The 17,010-nt window shown below is 43.5% G+C and overlaps 1 protein-coding gene across 4 annotated transcripts in view; it reads right to left on the bottom strand.

Annotated features, from left to right (window-relative positions):
* The window catches only part of SLC8A3 (solute carrier family 8 member A3), a 172,129-nt gene that overhangs the window by 26,827 nt on the left and 128,292 nt on the right, over nucleotides 1–17,010 (bottom strand). For 2 of the 4 annotated variants that reach the window (XM_081185997.1, XM_081185998.1), the window contains exons 3-4: nucleotides 15,464–15,570; nucleotides 988–1,005 (exon numbers count right to left, since the gene is read on the bottom strand). In XM_081185997.1, the coding sequence (XP_081042123.1) occupies nucleotides 988–1,005; nucleotides 15,464–15,570 (125 nt within the window). Of the gene's footprint in view, nucleotides 1–987; nucleotides 1,006–11,377; nucleotides 11,482–15,463; nucleotides 15,571–17,010 lie in introns of all 4 variants that reach the window. The other 2 variants (XM_081186000.1, XM_081185999.1) reach the window with 2 other exon arrangements.

The raw sequence follows: 17,010 nt of genomic DNA, 5'->3' as shown, positions 1-17,010 counted from the left end.
CCATCACCCTCACCAGGAGACTGATGTGCACTGTGCCTGAGGGACTGCTTGTGGTGACCTGGCAACTTCACCATACAGTTTTGGGTGAATCTGGAAGCAGGGCACCTTTGAGACCTGGGTGTGTGGGTGTGTGTCCCATCCTATTTTGTGATGGTAAGTTATTTAAAATTGTTGTAACGCACTCTGGGACCCTAACTTGAAGGGTGGGTAAATAATACTAATAATTTGGTAGGTCTCTCTCTCTCTCTCTCTCTCTCTCTCTCTCTCTCTCTCTCACACACACACACACACACACACACACACACACACACACCCTGCCCCCATCACCACCAAATGCACTGTCTCCATTTCAGACCTTCCTGGCACTGAGAGGGAAAGTCTGAAGTGGGTTTCTAACTACACATAGCAGAAGGCTCTTAGAATTCATCCTATGATCACAGTTCCTGTTCAGATTGTCCAGCACACCATCAAATGCCTGAATAGGGCCTTAAGACAGCAAGTATGCAAAAGGGGCTCCTTTCTGTACAACGACCTGCATCAACAATAATAAGCGCAGTGAAAGTGAGGGAGTTTCCTCTTCTGCTATTACTGTGTTTATTCGATCTGGGAAAGAGCAAGGACATAGCAAGGCTCTCCTGTTCTGGCAATCCCACCCAAATCCTTGCTACCTTAGAACAGATAAGAAATTCACAACATGTGTGTGGACATGGAGAGAACTCTCAAATTAGGTTGTTATCAAGGAAAATTTTCTGCACAAATGCGCAGAAACAGGGGTGAAGTATCCTTTTTGGCCTGAGGGCCTCCTTTCCTTCTGGGAAGCTTTCTAAGGGGCATATGCCAATGGTCTTAAATTCATATAGTCTCAATGCACAGCTTGATACATGAAAGGTCAAGGAGCTCCAAATAAAAGGGAAGCATTGAAATCAAGGCCACAACAAAGAGAAGAACAGAGCAAACCAGTTAAGGGAGAGAGGGGAAAAAACTTACCTTGTGTCAAGAGGAGTGCTATATAAAACAGAAATATAAAAAAGAAGAGAAAAAGGGAACAGTTAATAACTTACGCATGGCAGTTTCATTTTGCAGATGACTGTATTAAATGAGCAATGAACTTGACTTGATGTAGCTGTGAATTTTCTGCCGCCACATGCTAGATGCAGGTTTGTGAACATGCCTGGTAGCAGCAAAATGAACATGAAGCTGGAGAGAACAGGTGTGTACCAAAGGTTCTGGCTACCAGAGGTTTCCCCCTTTCCTTCATGAGCAGAGGCAGGGAGGTGGGGCTTGAAGGGGTGGGGTGGGGTGGGTCTCTGGAGTCAGAAAGTGTGCCAATTCGCAACACTTTCGCAAGATCTGGGATAAGTCAAAGCTCAACCCAAATAAGTTGTTTTTTCTGACGGGGACTTCAGTCATGTTAGAACCCTTAGAATAGTTGGTGCTTAGCGACTGTAACTTTGCCTTTGCTCAAAAAGTAAGATGCGAGTCATGATTCATGCTTAAAAATGAACTTTAAGTCACCTTACTTTGTAGCAAAATTACTGTTGCTGCAGTAGGAAATAAAACATCACCCCATCTACTTTGCATGTTCACTTTGATAACTCCTTTAGCTACGGTAATTGTCAGTGATATTCCAGTTGTAAGGGGTAAGCTGTATAACTGTAAGGGGGACTGGGTACAATTCCAAGATACAAAGTGAAGCTCATGGCATGGCCAGAGATGGAAGAATAATTGACGGCCCCAAGGCTAATGCCTAGACCTTCCTTAACTTTCCCCGGGTATGTTACAGAGTTACAAATGCAGTTGTAAAGCAATCCCGAGAACCAAAACAAATTTGTCTAACGGTATTTTGAGCTTTGAAATAATCTTTTTGTGATTTTGTTCTATAAAGCTTGATCAAGATGCTGGTTAAGTCAGGTGCTATTGAACCCTAGAGCTGTAAAAGTACAAGATAAAACTACAAGATAAAAGTACTGATAAAACAACAGGAGCTGTAATGCTAACAATGACTAGCTACAACAAATAACTTAGGACAAATGATTACATATCTTTCTCAATCTCATAATGCAGCTGGAAATCTCTTCTGATGCAAGTCTTTTAATTTCTATTTGCTAATTGGAAGTCTCCAGGTGAGACTGACGGCTGCCAACAACAAACTGGTAGTCTGACATGGATAGGAGTAGTTTAACGACAGAACTGTTAATTTAGGTTTAGACAGTTAATAATCTTTTTAATGCTAAAATGCCTCATTTAATCCTATTATATCTCTTTCTTTTTTCATGTTTCAGATTTAATATGACTCATAGGAATTTTGTAACAGGAATTGGTTTTTTTTAAGCCAGTCACCATTGTTTCTGTAACTATATTACTTTGAAATTCATTTAAAAACTTGTATGCTTTGAAATTTAGTATGTCTGAAAGATTAGGGATGGAAATGGCTTTTCTCACTCAGGTACCAAGAACCAGACTGAGGAAGTGCAATCCTGCTGGTTCCCCTGGACCTTTCAGTGGCTTTTGATATCATAAGCAACGGTATCCTTCTAGATCAGTTGGCCGGATTGGGCCTGGGAGACATGGTGATATGGTGGCCTGGTCCATAATGGAAACCCAGTAATAGACAGTAGTATTGGAGGACTTTATTTCACCCCATGGCCAATGAACCATGGGGTACCTTCATGGTTTTCAACATTTATAAGAAACTGTTGAGAGATGGCACCTGAATGTTTGGGTTTAAGTGCACTAACATGAAGATGACATGCAATTCTACCCCTCTTTTTCATCTGATAATCCCAAGGAGTTCCTAAACTAATGCTTGGAGACACTTTTGGGTTGGACGAGAGCAAAAAAGCTAGAATTAAACCCAGGCAAGGTGGGCATTCTGTGGGACGGAGAATTGCTGTCTGGATAGAGGGGTACAGGTAGACCTAGGTGAGTTTCCACTCCCCCAAAGAATCATTTGGGGGAGATCCTGGATTTGTTCCTATCTGGGAAGACCTAGATAGCTGCAGTGGCCAGGTGCACTTGTTTCCAGCTTTGGCTGATATGCCAATGGCAACCTTTCTGAGAGAGGTCTGATCTTGTCTGAGTTATCCATACACTTGTCACATCCACTGTAATGTGCTGAATGTAGGGCTGCCTTTGAAGACAATTTGGAAAATGACTGTGATTGGAACATGCAGTACTTATACTGTACCAATTGCTCTGATAGCTAGTAAGCTTCCAAGTCCACTTTAAAACCTTAATGGTCGGGGGTCTGGGTTACTTGAAAGGCTGCCTGGACCCATAACAGCCTGCCCATGCCCTGAAATCAACAAAAAGAGGCTGTATTTGTTTAGGTGCCCACCTGTTAAAAGTACTGGGCTGGTGGCCACCTGTAATAAAGGTTCTTACTTGTGAAAACATGTCCCTTTGGGGATGCGGCAGGTATCATCCTTAACAAAGCTCTTAAGAGGGCTTTGAAGATATACCTCTTTGGGGCGCTTTTAATAGGTCATGTTGGGAATATTATGCCGTGAGTCCTTTTAGTTTAATGTTGTTTTGCGGTTTTATTCCTAAAGTTAATGGGTGGGGTTATTTTTTCTTCTATCCTGTAAAACAATTTTAGATATACGGTAGTGTAAGTTGCTTTGTGGAGAAGATTTCTCAAAAGTAGGCTATAAATATAAATAAACAAACGAATGACTGAAAGTTCATCCCAATGTAAAATGTTATTTCTCATTGTTTTGAATATGATAGTATGATGGTCAAAAAAGCAGTTTAAAGCACACCATTATATTCTATACATTAATATGCATGTGTTAGAAATGTACTTATTTTTTTGTTCCTGATATTGTTTATGCAGGTAAACATAATTTATGAAAATAAATTAAAAATCATTGCAAAAGTTAATGGCGGAAAGCATGAATCTAGGGGTAGGACATTGCTGGCAGTCTGTAGTGCACATACAACCAAGTCTCTGCTATTTTTATATCTGCTTCTATGAAAGGTTGCCTTAGCAGGAAATATAATTCTGAAATAAGAATGTAATTAAGAACAGTCTGGAGAAATATGACCTTTTTGATAAAAGTGTGAAATGGAGACAGGTTCATGTGCGTTATCTTTTCAATGTCTTGGGAAAAGATCGTCTACAAATTTAGCCTGCATACTGTAATCTAATCAGAAGGAACAGATGAGCCCCTCTCCTTGCTCCCATATGCACCTATCAATGGTATTGCAGCTTGCAGATCACAATGTTGATGGTGAAACCCTCTCAAGCCATTTCTTACATTCTGCTTCTGTTTTTTGTTTTTTTGGGTGGCACTGCCTACAAAAGGCTAGTCTAGAAGGCTGCTTAATTTGATTGCCAAAGTTGTTGCCATTTAAGAATCCGAGCCCTGTATCCATCAATGTCATCCTATTAGTGCAAGGGTTCCTGCTGATTTTGAGCTGTTTGGATTTATTTGCATGTAAACTGACTTGTCTCCCCAACCCCAATGCTTTGCACTTAGAAAACTGGCTGTTGTGAACTGCTTCAGGGATGGCTAATTATGGAAAAGGGACATATCAATACACCAGGATTTTATTTTAAAAAACAACAACAACCACTTCTGTAACAAAAACAGCACCTTTATTTCTCTTAAAACATCCATTTCTTGATGATCTGGGATATTTTCCTTTCATTTGCACTTCACTCTAGTAATGGAGTGTTTTTCTTTCACTTCTAATGTTACACATGAATATTTGAAGAACACTATCAATGAGATTTCAGGAATGTTGGTTGGCAAGGAAAAAGATAGGTATAAAAAGGAGAATTCCCTGGATGCCAAGATCCAGGTTTGGGGCAAGAACTCTTGGGTGAGAGAACCCGAGCAGAGATTTAAAATCACAAAACATGCAGCAAAGTAAAGTGTGGAAATATAGGCTGTTAGATCTTTAAAATATGCCCTTCAACTTCTTCCAAAGTCCCCCTCTTTCCTTAGCATAGAAAAAGACCACACATTTAGTAAGTTAAAAAATTGTTTACTTACAAACTCACCGAAGGTCAGATTCATTTGCTTTTCATACAGCATTCAGAATACACAGGCAACAAAACTTAGGTTTGTGGTGAAGGTCCCTAAATTATTGGTACAGGAACTCAAGAATGGCTTTTAAAAGAGGCCATGCGTTCTGAGCTTGGAGCAACTGGCCCAAACCTGGAGTTCACATGGTAGACTATGAGGGGAAGAATAGGCTTCCCTTCCAATCCCTCTCAAGGTGAGCGAAGCCTGGTAGGACAGTTTACCCTATGGCATTTACCCCTTCATGCATCAATCAGACTTAAGAATGCTGATTAGATGAGGCTGGTTATACTACAAACACCTTCTCAAGCAAATACACCAAATGCAAGTACAATTAATGAACCACCTAGAGTCCCATCTTGATTCAGAGGTTCTCAAAACTGTCTGTTGGTAGGGAGTTGGTCAGAATGTCAACTGTTATTTCTTTGGTTTGACAGTACGCCAATTCAGCAAGTCCATCTGGTATCACTGCATGCACATAGTAGTATTTCACCCCAATGTGTTTGGGTCTTGCATGAAACCTCTTGCTTTGAGATAATTTCAAGCAGCTTTGAGTGTACACCCATCAGACAAGTTTCTCCCCACACAACCCGAAGTCCGTAGTTATTGGTCAATCCAGACCATTTCTCTGTATGCTGTGGCTGTGGCTATGTACTCTGAGGAAGACAAAGCTATAGAATTTTGTTTACAACTGGCCCAGGAAACAGGACAATTTCCAAACACAAAGAGAAATCCACCTGTTGACTTATACTCCTTTGGGTTTCTGGCTCAGTCTGCATCCATGTACCTCATAGTATTGGATTGTTGTCAGCGTAAGCTTACAATTCATGGTTCACTTTAAGTATCTAACAACTCTTCACAGCAGTTCAGTCCTTCTCAGTGGGAGAGCTAACTTTCCTGCTTAGGATTCCCGCTGCATTTGCTATGTCAGGTCTGGTTGTTGTGCTTAAGTACAGGAGCTTTCCTTTGGCCGAGCTGTACTCAATTTCCCCTTCTGCACCCAATCGCCTTCTTGCCCAGGTCTGGTGCTGGAGCAGTGCCTCTATCTCTACCTGTGCAGCATCCCTTCACAGGTGAGCTTCAGCAGTTAGCACCTGCTCTATCTTTCCCCAGGTGGAAGGTTCTAGAGGTTGCGATGACCTCGCAAGACGGGGCAGTTGTGGGGCTGGGTCTTGGTGAGCACCTGACACCTGGCTCTGGAACCTCGTCTGCTTCTTCATCACCCTTTAACGCAAACATGTCGTCATTAGTCTGCTTCCCTCTGGCTGTGCTGCATCTTGGAATCTGCTCCTCTGCTTCTCTTTCCTGTTCAGCATCTGTGCTAAGTGGTGTGACAGTAGAAGACAGATCTGGACTGTTATACATCAATTCTGGTAAATTTATGAGGGCTTGTGTTTCTTCCTCTGACTCACCAGAAAAGTCCATCACAGTTCCTCTCATGTCAGCTCTCCTGTATTCATCAAACTGAACCACATGTCTTGTGCTGACTTTCCCAGTACTCAAGTCCATTACTCCGTATCCTTTACTTCTCAGAGCCTAGCCAATCACAATAGTCTCTTCTGCTCTGGAATCTAACTTGTGCCTATCCTCCTTGGGTACACAGGCATGGGCAATACTGCCAAGTACATGCATGTGTGGCATGTTAGGTACTCTTCTGTGCCAAAGTTCAAAAGGTGTACGTGGTTGGCAGTCTATTTTGGAGATATACTGCAGTGGCTACTGTATCTCCCAGATGCGTTTGGGAAGGCCAAAGTCTTCAACATGCACAAAGCCATTTCCAGAAGAGATCTAAACTTTCTCTCAGTGATGTGAGTTTTGCTGGCACCCAATGAAAAACACGATTTTTCCTTACAACTCTGTTTCCCCATAGTTCTTCCTCTGGGACTTCAAAACACAGAGTTGTGTCTCACACAACTCCCTTTCTCTTTCATTTCTTGGGGTGGGGGCTAAAAAGAAGAGCTGAGTTTGCTGCCTGGGCAAACTAAACCTTGCTTTGCCTTTGTTACACATGCAGAAGTTTGTGTGGCACAGCTGGAGAGGTTCCAATGAAATGCAATTCCTTCTCCATCTTCTGAACCAAATGCCGTGATGGAATTATACCTTACATTACACCCTTGAGGCCATTATAATTTAGACTTTGGAGCACCCTGACTGAAAAAGGAGACCTGGTGCTGTAGCCCCTCTAATGCTGGAGTGTCGAAACTGCTGTGTGAAGGGAATATCCAGCCCAAATTTCCCTGGGGGGCTGAGAAAGTAAAAGGAAACCTAGACCCCAGTTGTCAACTAATGTGACACTCAAGCCATCAAATGAGTTAACAGCCCAGTGAAAAGATGTCATCTTCCTAGCAAGGAAAAAAAAATAGGCTGGATTTACTGGAGGGACACTCAAAAGGTACTGACAGTAGGGCAACCAGAAAGGTGACACAATCTGCTGGAAGGCTTCTAGGCCCTGTTATGCTTTGCCAACAACGTTTTGGTCCCTGTCACTGCAGATAAGGGAAACATATAGAACCATGGGACTGCAGAATGAGATTGGGAAGCCTTGGAGCCAATCAGTGGAAGGGAGAAGAAGGCAACCCATTTCCAGCTCTAACAACGAGAAGTTCAACAAACTCTTGGTGGTGGTGGTTGTTTTGCATTTGTTATGACAAATGGAACAAGGGCATTGGCGAGAAGAGATATATTTGCTGGTGGGTTCTGATCCCTGTGTTCCTTACCAAGCTACAAATGAAAGAGAAAGAGGATACCCACCTCAGGCCTAATCTGGGGGGGGGGGAATTGTCACAGAATGAGATTACAAAAGAGGGAAATGTCGGGAAACTGATAACGCACAGGATTATGAGGGCCGAACATAGTTACAGCCAATAATTCTGAAGGGAATTCAAACGTAAAATGGATGAGGAGCTCACAAAATACAATTTAATTCAATTTAGCTAATACACTAGAAGCCTGGAGGGTAACAAAGATTGAACATCTTATAGGATGAATTTATCTAAATAGGATGAACAGTTAATCCGGGAGAGAGGGAAGGAAGAGGCACACATTGGTTCAGCCTCATTTCTCTACCAAATAACTTGGCAGAGTGAAATAAACATTAAAATACAAATTCACACAAAGGATAACAGAGCTATCAACACCTGCTCTCATTTCTACACAGTGTCTCCAGTCCAGGCAGTGGCCAGGACTCCACCTGGGTAGTTGTACGTTCTCTAGGCTCAACCCTGAAAGGGGCATCAGTCCCTGTAATAATGGTTGTAGCAGCAACATGTGTGGCCGCCTCAGTAGGAACATAGAAAGCTGCCTTATACAAAGTCAGGCCATTGGTCCATCTACCTTAGCACTGTTGACACTGACTGGCAGCAGCTCTCCAGAGTTTCAGGCAGGAGTCTGACCTGGAGATGCAGAGATTGAACCAAGACTTTCTGCATGTACAGCATGTGCTCTTATCACTGAGCTTCAGTCCTTGCTGAATTTGTCTCTGCCACATTGTTATTAAAGGTGAACAGTTAGGGCCAACTAGACGATATGGTAGGAGACCTGGGACTGGACCTCCTCTGATTTTTATCTGTACCTAAAAGCACTCATGAGGTGACTTGAGTTGGACAGTGACCAGAACACAGGATGAGGAAGCTGTCTCCCCATGACATGTGAAATAAACCAACCCCCCCTCCCAAAAAGATGCTGTTTGCCCCATGGGGACATAACAGGCAGGCAATTCATTAGCTCTCTACCCCCGCCCCACACACTGGGGGCTTGACTTGACATTGGGTCGCTCCATAGCAAAGTTTAGCTGTGAAGAAACCAAGGGGAGAGCCATCACAGATCTCCCTTCACTTTATCTGGAAGGGAAGAATCAAGAGTATAGAAATAGTAGAAGCAAGGGAAAAGCTAAGAGGGTTGTTGTGGATACCATTGCTGAAGTGCATTAGGAAAGGCTGGGCTGGGCTGGGGAGGGCGAGAAGAAAGGTAGAGCTTATTAGGTGCCGGTAACAGACCTGCGAGAGGGAGAAGAAGCATTGATGGAAGGTTGGCATTCCCTTAGCTGAGAGGCAAAGGAGTGGATTGGGAGGATTGGATTTAGGGGATTATGAGTCAGCACTGGAGAGGCTTTATTCAAAAAAATTAGCTTAAAATACTTGATTTAAAACACTTGAGTAGTTTCACCACACAGTTTTAATTTCTTTGTTTAATATTGCATTATGAAGCCTCAGAATAGGGCAGGATTACCATACACAAACAAATCAAGCTCTTCTGGCTTTATGCTTGAAGGAATTGATGCTTTTTTTAAGAAGAGCCAACAAAAATGTCTCCCCAGTATTATTGTTATTATTATTATTTGTCAGAGCTGCTCGAAGATCCTAGCTCACAGAGGATCACGCTAGCCAGCGATCATTAAGTAAAAGTCTTTATTGAGTTACAGTTTCCATTCTCAAGCTGCTGCGTGCAACTCTACGTCTAGTAGCTAGATCGGCGAAGCTCCGTCTGATTCTCCGCCCCTTGTGCACCAACTTAATATCCTAGCCCTGCTCCACCTTTTCCGCCTGACTGTTCTCCTCTGGGTCCCTCTGCCCCCCGGGGTTTCTTCCTTCCGGGATTCTTCTGACGCTGACCCGGACCCTCCTGCCTCCTTGCGCCGGGCTTTAGGACCTGGCTCCCTTTCCGGGCTGCTTACTGCGCCGCCTTCCTCTGCATTTGAACTTGGCGCGCGCGCCCAACCTTCCACTTTCCGCTTAACCGTTTCTTCGCTCCCCGATGGAGGTGTGGCCACTCCTGACTCATGCCCTCCCTCCTGTGGTGAGCTGCCAGCGCTTGCCCCCTGGCTCCCTTCCTCCTCCCTGCTCCCTAGCGGTGACGCTGGTCCCGATTTCCAACTGCTCTCCTCTGAGTCCCCTCTGGCTCTATCTTCCTGGGGTGCCCCCCTAAACTCCCCCCTTGCCCTGGCCACTGGTGCTCCTTTCTGTGAATCCTCTGATTCACTGGAAAGACTCGGAGATCTCGGGTCGTCGTCATCACTCATCTTTTCTTCTGCCTCCTCCCCTTCGCTCTCTGTTTCCTCCCTTGCCCTTGCCTCTGCTCCTAAACCCCTGACATCATCATCATCATTATTATTATTATTATTATTATTATTATTATTATTATTATTATTATTATTATTATATTGGAGAACCATTATTTAATGTCACTTTTTAAAAAACGGCTGTACAAAACATCAATTTATTTAACCATAAAGCCGAGAGAACTTGATTTGTTTGTACGATAGGTATTATACTAGGAAACACAATTTATTGGTCTAAAATATTTAATGCATGCTTTGTTATAATTTTTTAAAAAAAAAACTTTAAAAGTGAGTTTATCTCTGCCTTCCCAAGACTTCTGCATTCAGTGGTCTAGGATACTGCTCGCTTTGGTCAGCGGTTTGGTACACTGGGACCCCCTTGACAAGACCCACTGAAATGAAGAGGAGCTGTGTGAAAACCCTTGATAGATCCTCGTGTGCCTGCCCTTTTGAGATGGGTGCCTGTCACATCCACATAAAGAGGCCTAGGAGTGACGCCTCAGAAGATGGTTTAACTTCCAAAATCAACAGACTCCTCTGCTGCTGATGTGCAGTCAGCTTCATTTTCATCTGCCAGCTAACCAGAATGTTTAGCGAGTTCCTAATGTTAGCGCTGTGGAGTTTTATTAATAAAAGTATAATTTTCCCTTGCCAGGCTGTCAGATTTTTGCACCGAAGAAGCAAAACAGAATGCAAATGCTCATTGTCATTATTATGACAGAACCCGTTCGTTACAATTCCAGCTGGAGGTGTTAAAAAATAAAAATTCACCAGCACCCAAAGTCATCCACTGCAAGTTATGCCACAGAAAAGGAGCAAGGAGGCGGAGGAGGCGGGAAAGACTGTGCAAGATACAGAACTGGGGAGGAAGCTGAAAAGGCAGCCATGCAAGTTGCATTCTTTTGGGGGGGGCTGGGGAAGGGCTTTCAGTCTCGGCATGAGGGAGAGGGAAACAGGAGAAGGCCAAAGATGTCACCGAAAGGGGGAAGAAAGCGAGAGAGAGAGAGAGAGAGAGAGAGAGAGAGAGAGAGAGAATAAACGGTGCAAACACACGCGGCTCACACGGCCTGAAAGGCACAAGCACTGCACGAAAGGAGGATCCGAAATAAGCTAGGCTCAAAAACTCAGAGATGGGACCGAAACAGGGTGAGAGCGAGAATATAGGAGGGAAAGGAATAAAACTTGGTCCGTGTAAAAACGAAAGAGGAAAAAAAAGGGGGGGGAGCAAAAAGATTACTTTTTTTGTGGATTTGGGTTTCTTTTGTTTGTTTTTCCAAAAAGAATCTCACACCTGATATTCCTCGTTCCATCCATTTCGGTTCACCAAGGGCAATGAAGAAATTCTCCTGCCTTTCGTATTCCTCCTCATCTACTATATTAACCCTTACGGTCTTCCTGTAGGGACAACAAGAAAGACATGTGTGTACAGTGGGTTGCCTGGTTGGGAGCAGATGCAGCAAACAGCAGCAGCGGCAGCACCTCCACCGCCACACCATTCCCACATGCACCATTCCCACTCCTGCCACTGCCTGCGGCAGCCCTTTCACTGGCTTTCTATGGCACGCTGGTCGTAGCTGATCTTTAGGTGAGTCGGAGAACGTTAGAGGAGGAAAGGAGGGCTGGGAGGGGCAGGGGGCGAGGAAAGGGAACCTGGTCCTTGTTGATGGTTAGTGGAAGGTGATTTCTGCAGCACATTTAGTTGAGTGTCACATGGTAATAACAGCTCGTCAGCTGGCTCGACAATAACCAATCAAAAATGTCCATAGGCACAAGAGAGCCCTAGACACACACATATATACCTGAAGTGTTTTAGGAGAAGAGCCAATTTCTCTCTCACACACACATTTTATAATATCAGGTTTGGTCTTTGGTGGGGAGCATGGTTACATTAGCATACACACATACACGTACACCCACCCACCCACCCCTTTCAATCCAGGGTAGTTCTCTTGCTCTGAGAAGACACACACTGACTTTTCCCCTTTCCTTTAAAAACGCTTGCCTGCAATTGCAGGTCCATTTAAGTTTAACTATGGTTTACATATATATTGGTGCATGGAGCTAAAATTGCAGCTTCTTGGCTCCTTCTCTGCTCTTGCTGAGAATGAATCCATCAGCATTACACCTGAACTCTGGCCTGTTGTTTGTTTTCCCCAAACAAAACCTGCGATGGAATCCAAGAAGAAACCTTAGTTACAGCTCATGGTTTGTTTGGAGAGGGTCAATACAAGCCTCGGTTTGGATGTAATGCTAAGACAAACCATGGCTTAGTTTCTGGCAGTGTGGCAGCAGCAGGAGCGTGAGGGGGTTAAAGTGCTTGCAATTTTTGCACTGGGCACCAGCATGTTTATTATTCAGCTTTAAATCATAGTTAAGCTTTATGCCAACCAGGCCAGGATCTGATATGCTTACCTAGTTTTTTTGGGGGGGTGTCTGGAAGTGCCTACTGTGGCTTAGAAATTTGCTTTTGCTTAATGAGGTGCTGCTAGGGCTGCAATACGTTTGGATCCCACCCCCCACCGGACATTACCAGGATTTCAAAGGTGGAATTGATTGACATCGCGGGGGGGGGGGGGATTTCCGTAAGGCGGCACTTTGATCTTAGGCAAGTCAATCAAAAAATCAAGTTTCTTTGGCGTTTTTGTAAAAAAATAAATAAAGTTCAACAACATTTGGGGTGTCTGTCCTGGTTTTTTACTTTTTTGAAATATGGCAGCCCTAGGTGCTACTCAGTGTTCATGAAATTCAGTGCTACAAGGTTAAGGGCACAATGCAATCCAACCAGGTAAGCATGTCATTTTCATTCAAGAAAGAGAACACTGGTAAGAATGCAGTTTAAATGACTTTTACAAAGTTCACTGACTTGATTCTTTCCCTTCCTAATGGTACATTATGTTAACACTAAGGCTGCAGCAGAAAAGGGCTAATGGTAACACTATGGTTGCTTTTATTCTGTCAAATGTGTCAAAAGGAAGAAAATTGATCATTTCCTACTTTCTCTTTCCCCCTGGAGATTGCCCTGTAATGTCCCTGGGGCTTTCTATTAGAGCTCTTAGGCCAGTTCTAACACAATCCCTCCTAGTTACTTGTTCAGGAGAAGCCGATGTGAAAATTTCATTCCTTACATTTTGAAACCACACATAGGTAAGGTAAGTGGCACAAAGTAGCTACCGTCTGACACAGGCCTTTGTAATGTGAAGAATATCAGAAGCAACTCTGAGAGACAAATAAATAGCAGTCAAGACTTTTGTCAGACACCTATCTCAGGGCATTTCCACATATGAGGCTTAAATTGGCTCCTAACGCAAATGAAAAAACTACCCTGGCAGCGGCAGATACTCTCTTCTGAATTCTCTGCCAAATTAATACATGGCACAAGGAGTGAGAAAAGCTCAAATGTGTTTTTTAGGGTCGCATGTTTGAAACACTCTCAATTCCCACAGTACAGTCAGGTGCAGCAGACTGCCACCATTTTCTGGTAAAGTCTCTCTATGTGTATTGAAAAGGCCTTTAAGGAAGAAGGGATTTAGGTAGCTGTGTATGTTGCCGCTGTTCCCACATCTACACTTCTGCCTCCAGGGTGATGTTGACAGCCTCCAAGGCACTGCTCAGAAACAGTTCTGGTCACAAAGATGTCAGGTCAACATCAAAATAATTGTGTGAAGGAGGAGACCCTGAAGTTGGGCTCCTGAGTGGCTCAGTGAGGAAACAGATAACAACATTTAGGTGTTGCATCTAACCTTTTCTTAAAATGCAAAATGTTACACTGAGACTGCCTCTGCGTTAATCTGGAAAGAAGTCATGACGGTAAAAGAAGTGCGCTTGGAAATAGAAGCCAAATGGAACAAAGAACAAGTGTGTGTGTGTGTGTGTGTGTGTGTGTGTGACAGTGAGGGAGCACACACGCAGATATGGGTACGCCAAGGGGAAATCACTGTTCAGCTATGCTGCCATTGGGGGAATCATGCCAGATCATTTTCTCAGCCAGTCGTGGCCAGCAGGGTGGAGCGACGATCCAGACATTGCCATCCATATGGCTTACGCTTAGGCAAGACAACAGCATGGTCAAGGCTGCATGGCAGGGCCAGCTTAAGACATGTTGAACTACAAAATGGGGTGACTGAGGATCTACACTGGGAACAAGGGCCGGGATAAACTCAACCTTATCTGATGATTAAAATGGGAATCAAAGGCAGTCGGGGGTGGGCAGAGCCCCGCTCTGAATCACACTAGGCGGGTGCAGAGCTCGAGACCCCAGAGGGCAGCCATTTCTTCCCTGGGGGTGGGAGGAGACGAGCAGTGGCTCCTACTCATCAAGAAGCCCACTGGGGATGGGCTGCCGAGGAGGTGGCAGATCTGGCCTCCACGGAGTTCAGCAGCAAGATATACATTGTTTGGAGTCTAGATCTGCTGTCCCTGTGGATCCTGCTGCCTGAGGTGGTTGCCTCACCTTGCCTCTTGAGTGGGCTGGCCCTGATGCAAGGACACACAGGCAGGAGCCCTGGACTAGCTCTGCTTCCATCTTTGCACAGCCCCAACCACACCACTCCTGCTCTCAGCCTAATTGACCTCTGCATAATCACACTTCAACAGATGTAGAGAGGTTTTCATTTGGGTCTATGGAACCAACATGGAGTTGAAATAAAAGTGCAACCATTGGGTAGAATCTGTGGCCTTATTGGCAAGGAGAGTGGCATTGGCATAAGGTCAGGAGCGCACAAGAATAGCACAAGAGCATGTTGCACACAGTGAAATGTGGAAATATTGGAAGTATGTAGCCTGAATTTCTATTTGTTCATGATATCACCACTGACTGAAATATTATCCATTATGCCCAAAATCCAGTAAGTAGAAATACCATTTTTTTAAGGGCTAGACAAAACTGATTAGTGAAACTTTTCCTTTTGCAAAGAACTAAACAGTTACTCTTGAAAAGCGGTGTGCTGACCATTGTGCATTGCAGACACTGGGGTGTTGCCTGGCATACCAAGAGCAAATGCTGTCTGTGAGGACAGCTCCACGGAAAGAGCTTCAAGAAATACACAGCTTTACTTCATGATGGAACACAGTGCTTCACAGTCTATTCTGTGGTGTCAGTGATGGAGCTGAAAACCCCAGTGTCTAGTTATTCCAAGAATGTGCGCTGACATTCATAAGCCACACACACCACAAGCACACACACATCCCCACACCTAGAATGCATTGTCTCGCTAGCTCCCATCAGTACCATGTGACAGGTTGTGCATACACAGCAGTGTTAAGGATTGAGCAGTTGGAAAACAAAAAGAGACTATAGAGAGTGAGAAAAGAAAGGCAAGGAGACGAGAGAAAGAGGAAAGAAGAGTGTTAATGTTAGTTGGGAGAACCAGTACTACACCTTTCTGTAAACTCATATCCACCATGCGTGGGCCCATCAGCTCAATGAAGAAAGTCTTGTTTTTCTCATACTCCTCATCATCAATTACCTTGATGTGAATAGTTTTGCTGTGAATGGAAAAATAATAAGTGTCATAATGGGGAGAAGGGGCGGGGAGGCAAGCTGGGTCAAGAGAGGGAGAGAGAAGCCAAAGATAGATTTTAGATGGTCAAAGCTTACTCACCCATTACGAATGGCAAAACACAGTAGAGATTTAAACCTTTTGCTGGGCAGCTAGCTAGTCTGGCAGAACATTGGCACCAGACGCTGGCCACACTGTGCTAAAATTTGTTCTTTTTGCAAAACCTACTCAGATGCTAAGTCCTCTGTTTACATCTAAAACCTTGTTGTCATAGGAGTCATATCAGAAGGTATTTGCACACCACATACACAAGGGCTAACTTATGCAACTCAAACTGGACATTTAAGATGCATTGTTAACTCTCAGTTAAAAAATTAAATAGCATATCACAAATGGAAAGGTAATTTTTAATAACCCACTACATTTTTAAAATGGAACATTTCAGAAATTTATGACACAATTCAGTTGGCTAGAAATGAAAACATTTTATTTTGCATCAAGGTTACAAAACACTATTCGTTTTAACACTTTTTTGATTTTGTTTTGTTTTTTAAAACCAAGTAAGCAAAGATTCTGAAAATATTATAAGATCGGGGCATTCCACACCAAAGTTTGTTTGTATAAAAGTGTCAGTATAAGAAAGGTGTTAGTAGGAGAAAAATGTTAGAACTCTATTAACGCTAAAACTCTGCAAGAAATCACACCTGTTCCTTGGCATATAGATCCTCATTGTTGGCCTTTAAACTACAGTATATCTTTGATTTTTATTTATTTTAAAAGCAAACACTCATACCCCTGTAAAGTGCATGTTGTGTTAAGACAGTAATGGCAGACAGTGTTACTTCATTAACTAGATCTGCTGAATGTGACTCAGGGCCAAACTAGACATGACATTAATTGCGTAAATGCAATTGATGTGCACATTTCTCATAATGTAAAATAGCAATTACAGGAAAACCAGAGCAGTCTCAGAACCATGGGGTGGGTGGGGAATTTTTTAACTCTTTCTCTCTTTGCAGCAAAAATCAGTCCCCCCAAAGCTACCATTTGTGCTTCAAGTGAAGCCTGCATTGGTACGCTCTCTTCCAGTTCTCTGTGTGGGCTAATGAGTGCCTAAAATGATGAAGGCAAGCTATTTATTTTGACATTAATAAAGCAAAAATAAATAATGGTAGATTTCCTCCTACCGCCCATGTGTACCCCATGCCCTCTCCAAATCTGCTCCAGATACTTGGGGGAACCACAGAACAAATTAAGGGGAGGGTATGCAGGGGGGAAATGATCTGTCATGCAAGCAACCACCACCACTATTTTCAAATACAGTATTAAAGGCACACTACTGCATGTCAGCCATCCCTTGCTCTATCGCTACTTCTATTTCCAGGCCTGTTTTGCAAATAACCAAAGACTCTAGTTCTTCACATCT

Source organism: Podarcis bocagei (assembly GCF_964188305.1).
Source record: "Podarcis bocagei genome assembly, chromosome: 1".
NCBI lineage: Eukaryota > Metazoa > Chordata > Lepidosauria > Squamata > Lacertidae > Podarcis > Podarcis bocagei.
Note: the sequence above shows the minus strand (reverse complement) of the source record. Positions and strands in the feature narration are given on the sequence as shown.